We start from the raw sequence: 15,477 nt of genomic DNA, 5'->3' as shown, positions 1-15,477 counted from the left end.
AGCTCCTCTGGGTCCTAGTGCTAGACGAGAAGGTCTTCTTTTGAACCATTTGACATGCTAAAAATATAACGCGTTGTCCCTATGACTGTATGGTAAAGCTTAATGTTTCAATAGGAGATAACACATTCATAACTTTCTCAACAGTTTCTGTTTTAGTTCAGGCCTATAACCCACTTAAATCCTCAAAGTGTTTGGTTTTCCATCCCCTATGGTGTAAAACAATGATTTTAGCAGTTTATTAATTAGTTTAATCTTAAAATTTTAACCCTTTTGTTTAAGGCTAACTATCCAAAAAAGACAAAACAAAACAAAAAATCTTAGTTTAAGTGAAAAACATTTTGTTTTACTTTTGACCCCTCATCAAGTCCACAAGCCTATGTTTAGTACATTTATTCAACAAAGTATCCAACACTTAATCAGCATTAAATAATCCTTTGTGAGATTATTTATACAAATGTTTGCAATATGCTATTCAGATTGCCATAAAACTAAATATTGCTTTAGTTTACCATTTCAACAAGTTCTCAATTCGTTTAGGCTCACCAAGTTGACTGTTTATACTTCAGACTTATTGACTATATGTCAACAGTTTTTCAATGCCTTGAAGTTATTATTATTATTATTTTTTGAAACATGTAGGTTTACCAGTCCTGTATGTTGATTAATTCGTTTGTCCATTCTTTTCCTAATTCTTAAGAAAACAGTAATGCTATTGCAGTTCAGTAATACTCTAACCCAGCTTGCTGTCAGTCTTGTGACAGTAATTGATTTTCTAGTGAATAACTTAATAAAACATTTGAATATCACATTTCCGGACATCTTTGGAAGAACTATCATATTGTCAGTACCAGCTATCATCATGAGTTGCACTCTTTGATTATATGAACAAGGACATTACTATGTGAAACTTATTGTTGTTGTCTGTTCCAAAGATGCATATCAGGTATGCTGCTCCTGCGACCTGGAATCTCCGGATGATCTGGGTCTGAGGGAGCGGCTTTCTTTAAATCTTTTTAAAAGTAGATTGAAGGAGTTGGAAGAAGATGATTCAGCTTGTAGATGTTTTGACTGAAGACTTTGTGCTCTGTGATTTAGGAAATGTAAATATTGTGTTTTATTTCTGTATCTTTTTGTTGTGCTGCTGACGGTCTTGGCCAGGACAATCTTGTAAAGGAGATTGTTGATGTCAAAGAGGTTCTCCTGGTTAAATACATTTTAAATAAATACAAAATAAACCGTGATGCCTGAAACATTTATTCAGGAGATCTAGTGGCTGACATGGCTTTGCATACTATAAATGTTTTAAATTAAGACCTGAAAACACATGCACACTTGTGGTACCAGTTTTTGCAGCAGCAGGAAACAATATTTCATCTTTTACATTCAAGTCAACTCTTGATTAACATATCTGAGGGAGTTCTTGGCTTTGCCGTCACACCTGTATACATTCCTTTCCCTTTTAGCCTTCTTTGCTCTATTTTTTTTTTCTTTAAATCTCCCCAATTCCTGTCTTTACCGAATAGTTCTTTGAGGGTTTTGGAATACAAATCCATTAAAAGCCCTCAATTATAAATTTGCTGGAATTACACACACAGACAGTTTCATTTTGCATAAAGATAATCCAGCACCTTCATGGGTGCAGCTGCAGGTATAAATTGCCAAAAAACTATGATTTCATTGAAGGGACAAAGGAAACACGAATATTTTAGGTATGTACCAAAACCTGATTTCTAAACTTAACTATAACATCTCTGAGCCATGACGCATCACATTTCAAAGACCACTTCAGTGGCCTTACATTCTGCCCGGATCAAATAGAAGAACCCAACGCTGATATGGCTCCAGAAAAACTGACATTAAAATCAAACACATGCCTGTATTACAAAAAGAAATCTTTTTGTAATTCAAAACTTTGAATTTTAGTATTAACACATTATAAAACACTATGTGTGTCGTGTCCAAACCCCTAATGTTGAGGACCACACAGTTGTCCGCACAGCTTGGGTTTTTTTTCTCATAAGCAACATATTAGTCGGTCTTTCAGGCAGCAAAAAGGCTTTTCAGATCAACCTCCGTCACTTTAGGCTTAAATTGGTGTTCGACTCACTGTAGTAGACTATCAATCTGGTACCAAGTCCTCCAGCTAACACTTCACCTGCCCTGCTAATGCTCCTGGAAACACAATGCCATCTGCTGGGGGGAGATGGAGAATCAGCCAACCAATCCCGCTCCTCATCCATTCTTGGTCTGTTCCAGCTCCAGTATTCTTCATCCCCTCTCATTTTTCCTTGCTCTTAAGTCCGTCTTTTTTTTTTCCTTCTGGTCTGTTGGCTCTCTTCATATGTAAGTGCTGATGGAGTCCAAGTATGCATAAGTTAAAGCTTGCTAAGTTAAGGATGCCAACAGTTTCAGAGGGAAAAACTTTTACTTAGGCCAGTTCCTCAGAGACAGAAAGTCAATATTGGGTCATCAGGCTTCTCTTCAGAATGCACTAATGGCTGGAAGTGGACTTGCATTGGGTAGAGCACCTCTATTGACTTAAGTTTTTCAGAAGAGTCGGACCTGTTTCTTCAGCTCGTTCTTCTTCCACTGAGCAAGATGGTCAAAGGCAGACATGGACATGCCAAAAACTCTGTAGAACTCCTCTGGTGAGAGATGACGCTGGGGAGACAGAACAATTTTTAGAGCATAAGAGCAAGTGATTGTTACTAACTAATGAGCATACTAACATGAAAAAGTGTCAAATGAAGTCAACAAATCACTGTCTGTCTCAGAAACAGTTTTTTAGCTATAGCCTTGCTTTGTATGTCGACCTGTCAGGGATGCACACATTCAAATATGTTAACTGAATGTGTTTTAAAGAACTTCTCAATAGGTGCTCATGGTCCCCAGAGAACTATTTACCTTGCTACCAGTTTTAGCTGTACTTTAAAGAGAGCTAAGTGGACACTTTTAGCATGCCAACACAATAAAATCTAAGGTGGTGAATGTTGTACAACATTAAGCTCTTTTCTTTGCCTCTATTACACTTTGGGCTGTCTTTGTCCGAAGGATATCAATTATTCAAGTATATATTATAAGAACTATTTACCTCCAGTCTGGCTCGGTCGACATCACTTGGGATACGCTGCTGCTTTCTAATTGACACAATTAGAGCCTCATATGGGTAGATCTAACACACAGAAACAACAACAACTCAAACTCAACAACTGTAAATCTGGCAGATTCAGATTCTCTTTCAAGTGTGTCTCACTAATTTTGCCTGTCATATTGTTTACTAAAAGCTCAACTTGCTAACTAATAAGACTGACAAGGTGACAAAAATGCTGAAGTTTCTCTGTCACCCTCAAGTGGCCAAAATAGCATTTACACCATTACCAAGGCAACAGCTAAGGCTAAATTTACAGATTACAGTAGCAGCTTTTACTTTTCTTACAACAACCCATAAAAGGATGAGATGTGAGGAATATATAACATTTCTGGGAGTGCTATAAACACAGCTTAACTTAATGGATATGACTGTTTGATGTTAATAGTACATGTACAGTGGGAGAAAGAAAAATATCAAGGCGTATAAGAGATACATTGATATTACATGAGGTGTTATTACTTTCCAAGGGTTCTAAAAAAGCTGCTAAACCCTTTAAATAACTCTGACTACTGAAAAATATCAACATTTTCCGATCAGGTTTTTCTACACAGGAAGGACTGGTCTCGTCTCCCTCAAATTCACAAACCCTGTTGTTTGTTGCTGTTACCCTCTGTCTCTGTCTGGTTCTTACACTTTGCTGTCAATGCAATGAGTCAGACAGCTTCACAACTTTCGCTGAAAGGAAGTGGGTGTTACTGAGTGATATCAATTCACCATGCAATAGGAACTTTAAAGAGGCAACACATCATCCTAATCTATAATCCATAGATCCAGACCTTTTAGCCCTGGCTCAGTAACAGTTCGCTGGTATTTTACCTTGTATTCTGAAAGAAAAGAAGAAAATAAAGAGTCAGATATGTTAACATTTGGTGTCATCTGTGTTCTGTTAATTATTACACTCCAAATAACTTTGACTGACATGCACCAGGAGGGGAGGTAAATCTGGAGAGGACAGGAGGAACTGGGATAAGCAGATTTGCACAATGGGCTTACCTCTGATCTGCCAATTAACTGCGTTGTTGCTGTCATACTGGTAATAATCTGCACTCCCAGGCTGCAAGAACACATCAAGATCTATTTAATACAGTAAATATGGACAATGAATATTTGTTTCATCATAATAATGAAGTGAAATTTTCAAGCAAAGTGCCCTACAGGATGAAAATCTTTCATGCAAAAGTGACATCAGTTGTTTATTCACTTAACGATTCTGCTGGCCTCAGGAAGTGGATGTATACAGATGAATTTCACAGGTTCAGTGGTGAGTGAAGGACTTTACCATAGCTCATGGCTTAGTGAATGGCCATGTCTGTCTTATTTTCTCTCAATCTCACACACACACGCACACACACTTACACAACCCTTCATCACGATTGCTCACCCTGTTTATTCCATTTTTGCCGTAGCCTGGCAACGATGACGATTTGGTAATGTACGAGTCTGGAAAAACAAACATAAACAAATAATCATGAATAGACAGAACTGACACTAACCAGTCAAGTAGTTGGAATATCACAGATTTTACTTATTCATTATTGAAACTAAAAACCTTTCATTTATAAACCTACATAAGTAACTTCACAGAGGTCTCATCTGCCTGTTGTAATTGAAGAATAGTTCTACTGGAAGCTCAATTGTTTTCTCAGCTTTAGTAAAATATTAGATTCCTTTTTTTTCTTTTTACATATTCATAGAACAGCTATTTAAATAATAAAAATAACATCCAAGTTCAGACAGTGAAAAGGACCACTAATCAGGCAGTGTATTTTTACATCACTGGTTACCTTCCGTAAAGGTTAGAGGTAACTTGTTCAGTCTGTTGGAACCTGTAAAGCTTATATTTTAATTAACAATAAACTGGCAGAACTGTAGTAAACAAAGGTATATGGTTGAGTCAAATACAAACTAAAGAAAAGTTAAAGTGCTTTCCGATCATCAAACGAAGAGACATTGTCTCAAATTAATGTCTAACATCTTTGTCATCCGTTTTTGAGGAAACATTTTAAATATTGTATAAAAATTCAAAGCAGCAGCTCTCCTGTAAAATACTGTATCTGCTTTGTAAACCTCAAAGCTGCTTGCAATGCACCCACATGACATTGTGTTTGTCTATCAACTAAGAGTGCATGTGAGGCCAGTTGTAAAACATGAATTGCAATTTACACCATAATTACAAAATAAATAACATAAATCTGATCCCTTGTGGAAAGTGTGAAGAAACAAACATTTAGGGTCAGTGGATTTGAGAAAAGTTGTATTTTTGTTACCCAAGAAGACCAAATCCCCACACAAACAACATAAATCGTTTTTTTAAGTTGTTGTCTCTCCTCTCACATAGTTGCATCTTTCATGTAGCTATTGGTAACCATCAGCATCCTCCGGGATCACGTTATCTGTGATATGCACTGCTGCAGTAGCAGCAGCAGAGGGCAGTAGAGTCACACTAACGTGCTGACTCCCCTTTCTTTCAACTCTCACTACTTTCATTCTTAATTCTTGACTTTGTCATGAATTCAACTCTTTCGCTTTTCTCCCTCCTCCTTCTCCTCTGCTTTGTGCACCTTTTCTTTCAGTTTTTGTCTCTCTGGTATGAAATGAAAACAACATATTAAATAGATGTTTAAGACTTGTTATGAGACAATGTGATGCAGCAGATTTCTGTCTGCTGTAACTTCATCTGCACATATGGCTCTCTCCAAGATGTATATAAAGGTGTGAATGAAACAACTTTCTATTACTGATCAGTTATTTTGTTACTCTAGCATGGGATTTTATCAGTCTGCATGAACAGCAATGACATTTTAGGATGTTAACATAATTCCAACATTCTGAGTTTTTTTAATATCCATGTGAGAGCAATAAAAGAGATAGTAAGGAGACCAAAAAACACAAACTATACAAAATGAAGCAACACAGAGGGCATTTTGTGGCAGAGTGTGGGTAACTTGAGCTCTTAAAATATATATATATATATTTTAACAATTAAAAGTGTGTAAGAGTATAGATTCTGAAACAGATGGCTGAAAGAGCTTCAGGTCAGTGATCCTGTGGGATAAGTGCTACTGCTGAAGAAAAGCTGATAAATACAGGCATAAGCCTCAGACCACTCACCTTCCCACCTTTAACCAAAGAAAAAAAGGTGTGTGTGTGTGTGTGTGTGTGTGTGTGTGTGTGTGTGTGTGTGTGTGTGTGTGTGTGTGTGTGTGTATTGACAACCATCTCCCACTCCGAGCTCGCAGTAGAAGTTATAAAGGGTTTACAGGGAAGGTGGCACACAGATTATCAAACATACTGATGGACCACTCACCGCTGTCTACACTGTGGAGCGACCTGGGAGCTGGGGGGGGGGGGGGGGGCAGAACATAGGAAAATGCACATATTAATATCCTCTTCCAAACACTCTTGCATATTAAATCCACCTCAGATACAGTTGATAACAATCTAATCACTTACAAATGCTTGCGGCATGGAATAGATCATTTAACACTGGGCTTGGAAAGTTTCATTAACATAAACAAGATAAAAATATAGATTATATAATATTTTCCGTTGACCTAAAAAGACACTGAAAAGATCCCAGAAACATTAACTCCACAAAAGAGCTTAAGGATATAAAAATATAGGACTACATGACCCTCTACACCTAAAAACAAATTAAAAACACCCACACTAAAGTCACGTACCACTTGTGCTATTGCTACAATATTGCAGAAAAAAAGTGGAAGCAGTTTAATTAACATCTAAAGAAAACACCTTGAAGAGGATCCAGTAGTGCTATGTTGGAGCAAACATTTTAACAAACAATCAATTCGTACAGGACAGAAAAAGTCAGGACAAAAGATGTCCATCTGTGGACAATGTTTACAATAAACAGGGACATGATTGGCACATTGACATTTTTGTAACGTCTGCTTCGTCTGTTTGCATTTAGCGTTTATTAACATCGACACCAGCTTTGAATACCTCTAAGGAAGAGAAGTTAACAGGATGTCTTCCAACTAAGCAACTGGCGGGGAATGATCAGATTTTGTGTCCTGTACGCTGAACTTAGAAACTATATGTGCAGAAAGAAAAACCCAATGTGATGATGATGCAGAAGAAGATATAGAGGACTTGTTGCATACATGCTCTGTTACACACAATGCATATTATTGTCTTGCATTAACCTGCACAGTATCTGTAACCTTACTTTGTGGGGTTGATAAACATATAACAAACAGTATATGCACAGAACAGTAAACAGAGAGTTTGTAGGAGGAGGGAAATAAAAGATGCCAGCTGCTGGAAGACATCTTTAAAACATTAGCTGCGTGAAATATGCCCCCTGAAGTACCAACATGCAGTCAAATCGCCATGAAGACCTACACATCGTATAAAATATGGAGCAGCATGGGCACATGCAGTCATGCAGCATCAGACCACTCATGTTAAAAAATGCAGACGTATACTGTAGCACTGCACAATGCAATATTGATGAACTGTTGGCTGTCTTTATCAAACATGATGGAATATGAAATGTAGTAGAGAGGTTTTATTTTGTCATTGACAGTCGTGGTAATAAGACTTAGAGTCAGCCATGGCATCAGGTCTGGAGAGTCAGCGGTGCTTTACATCTACTGCGAGGAGTTTAGTCGGTAATGAAACCGACTGAAATCAATACTGATGCCTCAATCTGAGCAAACCAAAACAGAGTTTGAAGATTTCTTTTTTTAATGCCTGTCACAGCTGCCCCCAAGTCAGTGTCAAAGAAACACAGACTGGAAATGCCTTGTTTACAGTTTCAGCAGAACATTCACTGTAAGTGATAGCTTCTGACAATAAAAAAAACAGTGAGACTTTTTAGAAAGTATTGACAGCTAAGAGATAAGAGGTACTGCTTTGTCTACAGGGGTCAACAAAATCAGTTCAGCTTGAAGTTTCTCACAGTAGCTTTAAGCTAAATGTGTAACATTATGGCATTATCATGACAATGCTAGCATACCGATATTATGATGCTGAACTGTTAAACAGCTTCACTGTCTGAGTTACGCCTGTTCTTATGCTAAGACATGCTGATTAGCATTAGCAGATACAACTGGCCTTGATGGCATTACTTTTGCAGGTACCTTTCAAAAATTAAATTATTAGACAAACTGAATGCTAATGTTGATACAGTGGAGCGAGAGAAGACAAATCCTCTTCAAAGTTATTAATAGGATGTCCAACCGAATGGGCTTACTGTGCACAGTTCACAGGGGGAAAGGGATGAGGGGGCGCCTGAGCCGCCACTTCTGTGACTTTTAACATTTCAAGCTGAAGGTTCAATGAAACAATAAAAAGTACTCAAGAGATGTAAAATGACCAGAGGAGATACGATTTACTGAGGGATAACTAAAATAACCCCCAAAAGTCACCAAACTGAATTCAAAGACACCAATTCATAACAATAAGAAATTAACCCTCCCACTCGTGAATATGATTGTGGAAAAAATAATGTTTCCATCAGAATTAATACCAACTCATGAGTAGAAACTACATGTGAATTTCAAGGTAAGAGGTCAAAGCTTAACAAAAGTCTGTTGAATTAACTCAGTGGATGCAGGGATTTCAAAGCAATCCTTCACAGTGTTGAGATTTCTTTCAGTTGGGACCAGTTAATGGACATTGCTACCCTTGAGCTCAGAGTGCTCGACTGGCTAAAATCAGTTAAGCTTAATTAAGTCTCTTATTCATTTGGAGTTGATGCCACTTTTCTAAAACTGTGGACACCTTCATTTGGAATTAGCCTCATGTGAAGAATAGATTAGCACACACCTCTGGGCAGTTTTTCTTATCAGTGTAATAACAGCAGACACTATAAAGCCACAGCGCTGAACACAAACATTATCCACACCTCTCTCTGTCTGACCTCGCTGTGCTTGTAGCTCATCTCCCGCCACCGCCCTCTGACCCTGATTTACCTCTCAGCTTCATGTCGTACATCTTCTGTGAACTGCTCCGAATTGCTTTAGCTGCTCACTCTGTCTTTTCTTTCCTTTTAAAATGTACTTCACTATATCTTGTCCACTCTCTCTCTGCCTCTCTGTTCATCCTGTTATAACACCCTCGCCTCTATTCCCATTTGATCGTCACTTAAATACTCTCTCTCTTTCTCTCATGGGGTCTCTCCATCTTTGTCTCACCCTCACATGTGCTGAATGCAATGAGGAATGGGATCAATGGGAGAGTTAATACAGGAGTGGGAACCCCTCCCGCCCGCCCCCACCACAACAAGGCTTGTTCAGCATCACAACAAGACGCACACAATTCTTCCTCTCTCATAAAGTTGACCATACTTCTTCCCTATCCTCTAACCTTCAACTCCAAGCTCAGTCCTCACCACTCAACTAAACAACACTAGAATGCTAGTTAGGCAAACTACTCTGGTGTACATGGTCATATCATACCCTCTAAACATAAGCATGTTAGCATGGTCTTTGTCAGATATTAGCAGCCAAAGTACAGTTGAGCAGCTGCTACGATTACAGACTCCTACATACAATACAGCCAACATGGACCAGAAACAGTCACACAGTGATGTTAAGGATTCATCATTCACATTTAAGAACAACTAAAAACAGATGCAGCACACATCTCGGACGACACACTTACATCCGTTAAGGGAGGTGAATCCCAGATTGTTCAGCGCCTCCCTGCTGCTGCAGCGCGAACTGCGTCTGCTCCCCCACAGGTCATTGTCATAACATCCTGACCGCGCCTTCATCTCCTCCTTTAAGATCATTCTGCCAATTCCCTGCAGGGAGGAGAGGAGGGGAGAAGAAGAATGTTTTAAATGGACATTAAGTTAGGGAAAATGGACATATGTATTGATTAGGGACGTAACAATTCACTCAACTCACGATACAATAAAATTCACAATTTATTTTAAAAGCATCTGGAGGTGATTGGAGCTTCTCACTGTGCTGTTGATTAAATGCTGCATCCTGTTGGTTGTGCTTTTTGAGTAGTTCCTCATTGTCTTGCAATATTTGCACACGGTTTTTGTCCTGTCTGTCAACCTTCATCTTTCTGTCTTGGGAAGCAAAAACGCTTCCACGATAACGTCTGCTGACACTCATGATATCACTGAGATTCATTTTTCAGAGTACCAATTCGAACCTTGACCCCTATAATTCTGCCTCACGATTTATCTTTATATCCCTATTGAAGGAAGAATACCAGTTTGGATAGAGGAATTCATCATTTGTTGATGGATTATAATGGATGAACTTTTAGACAGAACAAAGTGAATGTTGTTGCCTGGACAGAAACAGATGAGAATGAGACGAAAAGATTTAATTGAAACATGTCCAGAGGGTGTGCCTGACAGGAAGCCTTTAATTAACCTGCTCATTAAATATTAACACCACCTAAAATATATCGAAGAAAGAAGCAGGACACTCTCTCTTTCTTACTTTGTTTATGTTGTGATTCCACCCATCCTCCTCTCCTCCAGACGAAAACCTTCTCACCCTGGAGACTAGCGGGGGAAAAATGTAGGAAAAATTGTAGCAGTTGCTGGAAATACAGAAGCATTTGTTTCAGACAAAGAAAGGGAGATACCTTTAGGAGAGCCAGTATACGGGTAGTAGTTGGAGTCCGAGTGATAAAGGCTGTTGCAATTGGAGGAGGAAAGGCGACTGGAGTTAAGGAGGTTCTCATTGGTCTTAGTCTTATTGGCTGTTTGCGAGGCAGATACGTCTACATGACAGAGATGAAATCAGAAATTAGAAATTAAAGAAAGAAATAAAAAAATCTTCCCATGCCCAAGTATTTTCAGGCCTATTGAGTAGGTAGGCTAAGGTTCTCAAAAGTGAAAAGTCTACAATGGAGGAAGGTTCAAAAGTAATGAGGTTAGTTTGATGTAGCCGTTTTAAATGTTTTGTATCTTTCCGAGCGTTTACGCAGGAGACAACAAAGTAGTGCATTAACTAACAGGGCAAAAAGAAACAAGGGGAAGGAAAACAGAAAAGATGTCAGAGGAAACGTTATGGGATTTGATACACAACTTTCAGCAAGCAAGCCAGAATGAGGGAGATGAAGACAGGGACATGAAGTATTTAAAGACACATAAGGCCGTGACCTAAATGTTGTTATGTCGTTAATACTGATATTTCATAGAGGACTATTCACTGTTGAAGAGATGTCATATATTGAGAGTAATATTTGGACTGATAATGTGGATTCATGAAAGGGAATTTTTGGTTTTTGACCGTCCAATCTTGTACTGAACAAAAACTTGAAAACCAACTGAGCGATCTGTTCTGTTATTTGGAAGGGATTTCTTTGTTTTTCTAAATTCAGGGTTGCTGTAGGTTTCAAGAAGTACAATAAAGTCTTTTCAGACAATTCTCACAACTATTTTTCATACACTCTAATAACCTAATTTAGTTAGTAAAGTTTTTTTTACTCAAGCTCTTAAAAGTTTATTTCATATAAATAAAGAATTATTTGAAGTCCACCAGAGCTTTAAGTGTGCTTCCATAAATTCTGACCCGGTCTCCAGAGTGCGCCCCATGATCAGCGGTATCATTGGCTTTCATTTTGTATGTTTAGATATGTTACTGAAACAATAGCCCAATCAAATCGTGAAACCCCGGTGAGCTCAGACACAAGAAATGTTAAGGCCTTATATTCTGATAATAGGTTGTTAAGAAATCCATTCAATTGGAAATTCTTATTAAACAGACACATAATGCATTCTTCATCTCCAACAGAAGCCATATATTGATGTTTCCAATCAAACAAAAAAAAACTACCCACCTAAACCTTAATCCTGTAAACAATTATTTGATTTGATGTACTGATACTCTCTGTCTTTCAAAAGGTAGTTTTTCAGGTACAGCCAGATTTGACTATGACAAACATTTTGCTACTTAATTTACACTTTATAAACATGATGTTCTTTTCATATTAAAAGTTATTTATGCTGTAAATTCAGATTCCTCCTTAGAGATCCCAGCTTGCTGTCTATGACTGAGGAGAAAAAAAGAGAGAGCGGTTTGTCAGCACTTCGTAGCTGGGAGTAAATCATGCAGAGGTGTTTCTGAGGAGCTGCAACTCAGTTCAACCTGCCATCTGAGCTCTGATGGATCAGCTACACATACTCTTGTGCATCACATTTGAACGTAAAAAAAAAAAAAAAGGAAAAAAATTAATCGCTTTTACTTCACAGTTTTACTTCACGTCTTGAAGCATCAATGGAATCTATAAACTCCCCTATTTGCTTACAACTTTCAAAGATTGATGCTCTGTTCTTGAACCCTTTCAGGTCTGGTTGTTTAGTTGTAGAAATTAAGTGCGAGTATGTTTAGCTACGAGGGGATGTAAGTGTTGACATTGATGTTATGTGACATAATTATGGCTACACCAATCTGACTTTTCCCCTGCCAGGAAATCATGGAATATCCCAATGTTGATTTCCAATGAGATGTAGCACACAGTTTTCTTTTTCTCATTTGAAAAGTTTCTAAATGGTAACCTTTTTAGATAAGGTAACATAAACCCATGGATTCTTTTACTCATTTAAGAATCTAACTATGACAGCACGACAATGGCTGACGCTTATAATAAACATGTTATTGTAATCGAGCTTTACAAACCACGAGGCGACAGTCAGATGTAGCCGTCACCTGTACTGTTTGAAACACCGCTCGTGGGTTTGTTTTGTTTTGATCTGCTTCATTTCTTTCTCTCTCCTCCTCCTCCTCTCTTTCCGCCTCAGGTGCTGATCAGGGGTTTGAGTAGGTGGACTTGCCCACGTATAGAAAGGAAGTTGTTTGATTCTTTGTGTTTTTGAGGATGGAGGTCCACTAGTTTAGTTTCTGCAGATGTGTTTGTTTGTTAAGCTTATCAAGCATTTTGCTACAGTATGTATCCGACTTATGAGCTACAACTTTATGAAGTGCACTCCAACAATCACCTTCACAGTTAGCTATATTTAAAGACCAGTAGAAAATAGAGTTTATACTAAGAGTAGTAAATAACTAATAAAAAAGCAGAAACCGCCCAAATTAAATTAGCTGAAAGCTGTGAATGCTTGGAGTTTTTATTCTTGAATTCAATTTGAAATGGCTTATCAATAACTTAAATACACGCCTCACAGCCAAAAAAAAGAGCTTTTAAGAGACTAGGGCACAGACACAATCTGCTGATCTGTTAAAAGAAAGCTGAAAACAAAATTTAATACTGCATTCAAAACTATCTGATCTTGATCGTCTCCTCAGATGATTCTGTGGCTCTCTATAAACTGGCCACTGCTGCACAGAGCTTGTGAAGTGCTTTCACTTCCTCCGAATGCTTTACTTTGAGAGAGCTGGAGAGCAGCACCAGATGTAAGACAGACGAGAAATCAACGATCGAATGCCTGACAGGAAGACGGCCAAACAAAAGCTATAAAAAGCCCAACATTGTGAGGACAGCTCACCTTGTCTCTTATAGATGGGGGCTTTCCTATAGATGTTGGCTCCCTCCGAGGCTGGGAAGAGAGGCAACAACAACATCAGTATTGCAGCGAGGTAGAAGAGTAAGAGGAGAGGAGATGGGCTTAATCTAAGTTTTCTTATTCATCCCCTCCCACTAAATTAATTGTGTACATTTACAGTCTCCTTAACCATAAAGCTGACAGAACGGGTAATAAACTGCTATGGCGGAGGCAGTGCTGTGCATCCAGACAGCCTGACTGACGTGCAGGGAGGCTGATTATTACAGAGTCACAGGCTTATTACTGGAAAGAGCAGCAGATGGCAGAGAAATAAAGAAGAGGGAGGAGAGCAGTTGAAGGGTGGAGAGATGGAGAGGCTGGTTGGAGAGCAATAAACAGGAAGAAGAGGAAGAAACTCAGGTTTGACAAGCGCAAGTGGCACCTTGTACAGTAGCTCTTGTGAGGTTGAGTCAGTTCGAGAAAACAACAAAAACAACAATTTTCAATGTTAAAAAAACGTGTATTATAACTTTCATACAATCTTTATAATTCAAAGAGTGTGGTACTGAGCATGCCAAAGTCAGAGCTTTGACTCCCAATGGGCCTCTGCGCTAAATTTGTATGCACTCGGGATACTGTAAGGCACTTTGGATAAAAGCATCCACCAAATACATTTTGCTCCGAGTTGAGAAGCATGAAGGGGAGTGCTGTCTCTGGGCTGGCAAGGAATAACAGCCTGAGAAAAGCTGGGAAGAGGGAGAACACACAGTGAGAAATGGACTGGTAGCAGGCTGAGGGGGGATGATGGAGGGAAACCAAATGCACAGCTTGCAGTGGGAAAGTAGAGGGCTTTTAAAAGTGAAGAGAACAAAAAGAGAGTGACACATTCAGGGGAAGAGAGAGGCATTAACTTGATGAAATGAGGGCTTGATGCAGGAAATGCTTAAATAAACCAATCTTGGACTCGTTAGATTAAAGCACTCGTGTTATACAAGGGCTACAGATCCATGAGATAAATCTGAGACCCAGACGAGAGCACACGGAGGGGCATGAAAATTCACAATCAATATGGATGTTGAGAGCGTATACGTCAAAGAAGAGAATAATGAAGAATGACAGAAAAATGTGTCTTCATTCTCTTCTCTGTTTAGACATCCAAAATCACATCATGATCACTTTTAGTTTTGTATTTAAACAACGTATTTATAGAATTTTCTGAATACTATAGCTGAAATGTGACAAATATTTTAAAAATCACAATAAACAAAAAAAGTGAAGTCATCACACATTTGTTTTCCAATTTAACAAACAGCTCAAAACAAAAATAAGCCAATAAAACAGATGACTACAGTGAATCCTCAATGAAGCTCACTTTGGATTTTTGCTTTTAAAAAACCCACAGGAAATCTATTATTTAAAACAAAAATCATTGTTGATAATTCCCTATTCATATACTAAATCTTTGAGCATTTTTTTTTTTTTATTGAGCTTTTTTGCCTTCATGGATGGGATGCATCACAGGTTTCAGACCAGGAGTCGAACCAGTGGATGCTACATAGTGTACCCTGTGAACATTGGGTGGCAGCTCCACTGACTGAACTTAACTTGTGGCCCATTCTTGAACATTTTGGGTCAGGATTTATACGGAGTCTTAGCAGAGGCTAAAAGGTTAGTCTTGGTGGTGGAGGTGGGGGGGAAGGGGGGTGGGTGGTAGGCAGGTTAGTAAAGGGGTTTCAGGGTCGCTGTACAGATGACTTCCTACCTGGAACATGGAAATGCTTTGGGGCTTGAAGGGTGGAGGTGGTGGTGGGTGTGGCACCCCTGGGCTCTGGCTGACTACAATAAGGTGAACTCCTGCCACTCTCACTGCCTGCAGTCAGCCAGC

At 38.8% G+C, this 15,477-nt stretch overlaps 1 protein-coding gene across 5 annotated transcripts in view; it reads right to left on the bottom strand.

The window, feature by feature from the left end:
* Positions 1-1,238: 1,238 nt before the first annotated feature.
* The window catches only part of LOC306831120 (actin-binding LIM protein 3-like), a 42,658-nt gene continuing 28,419 nt past the window's right edge, over positions 1,239-15,477 (bottom strand). The window contains exons 13-23 of one of the 5 annotated variants that reach the window (XM_079355024.1): positions 15,355-15,462; positions 13,596-13,646; positions 10,733-10,870; positions 10,585-10,649; positions 9,782-9,923; positions 6,459-6,488; positions 4,533-4,591; positions 4,145-4,205; positions 3,968-3,975; positions 3,092-3,172; positions 1,239-2,661 (exon numbers count right to left, since the gene is read on the bottom strand). In XM_079355024.1, coding sequence (XP_079211150.1) covers positions 2,548-2,661; positions 3,092-3,172; positions 3,968-3,975; positions 4,145-4,205; positions 4,533-4,591; positions 6,459-6,488; positions 9,782-9,923; positions 10,585-10,649; positions 10,733-10,870; positions 13,596-13,646; positions 15,355-15,462 — 857 coding nt within the window. In that variant the 3' untranslated portion in view covers positions 1,239-2,547. The other 4 variants (XR_013780057.1, XM_079355021.1, XM_079355022.1 and 1 more) reach the window with 4 other exon arrangements.

The sequence above is a fragment of the Symphodus melops genome (genome assembly GCF_947650265.1).
Source record: "Symphodus melops genome assembly, chromosome: 11".
NCBI classification, from domain to species: domain Eukaryota; kingdom Metazoa; phylum Chordata; class Actinopteri; order Labriformes; family Labridae; genus Symphodus; species Symphodus melops.
Note: the sequence above shows the minus strand (reverse complement) of the source record. Positions and strands in the feature narration are given on the sequence as shown.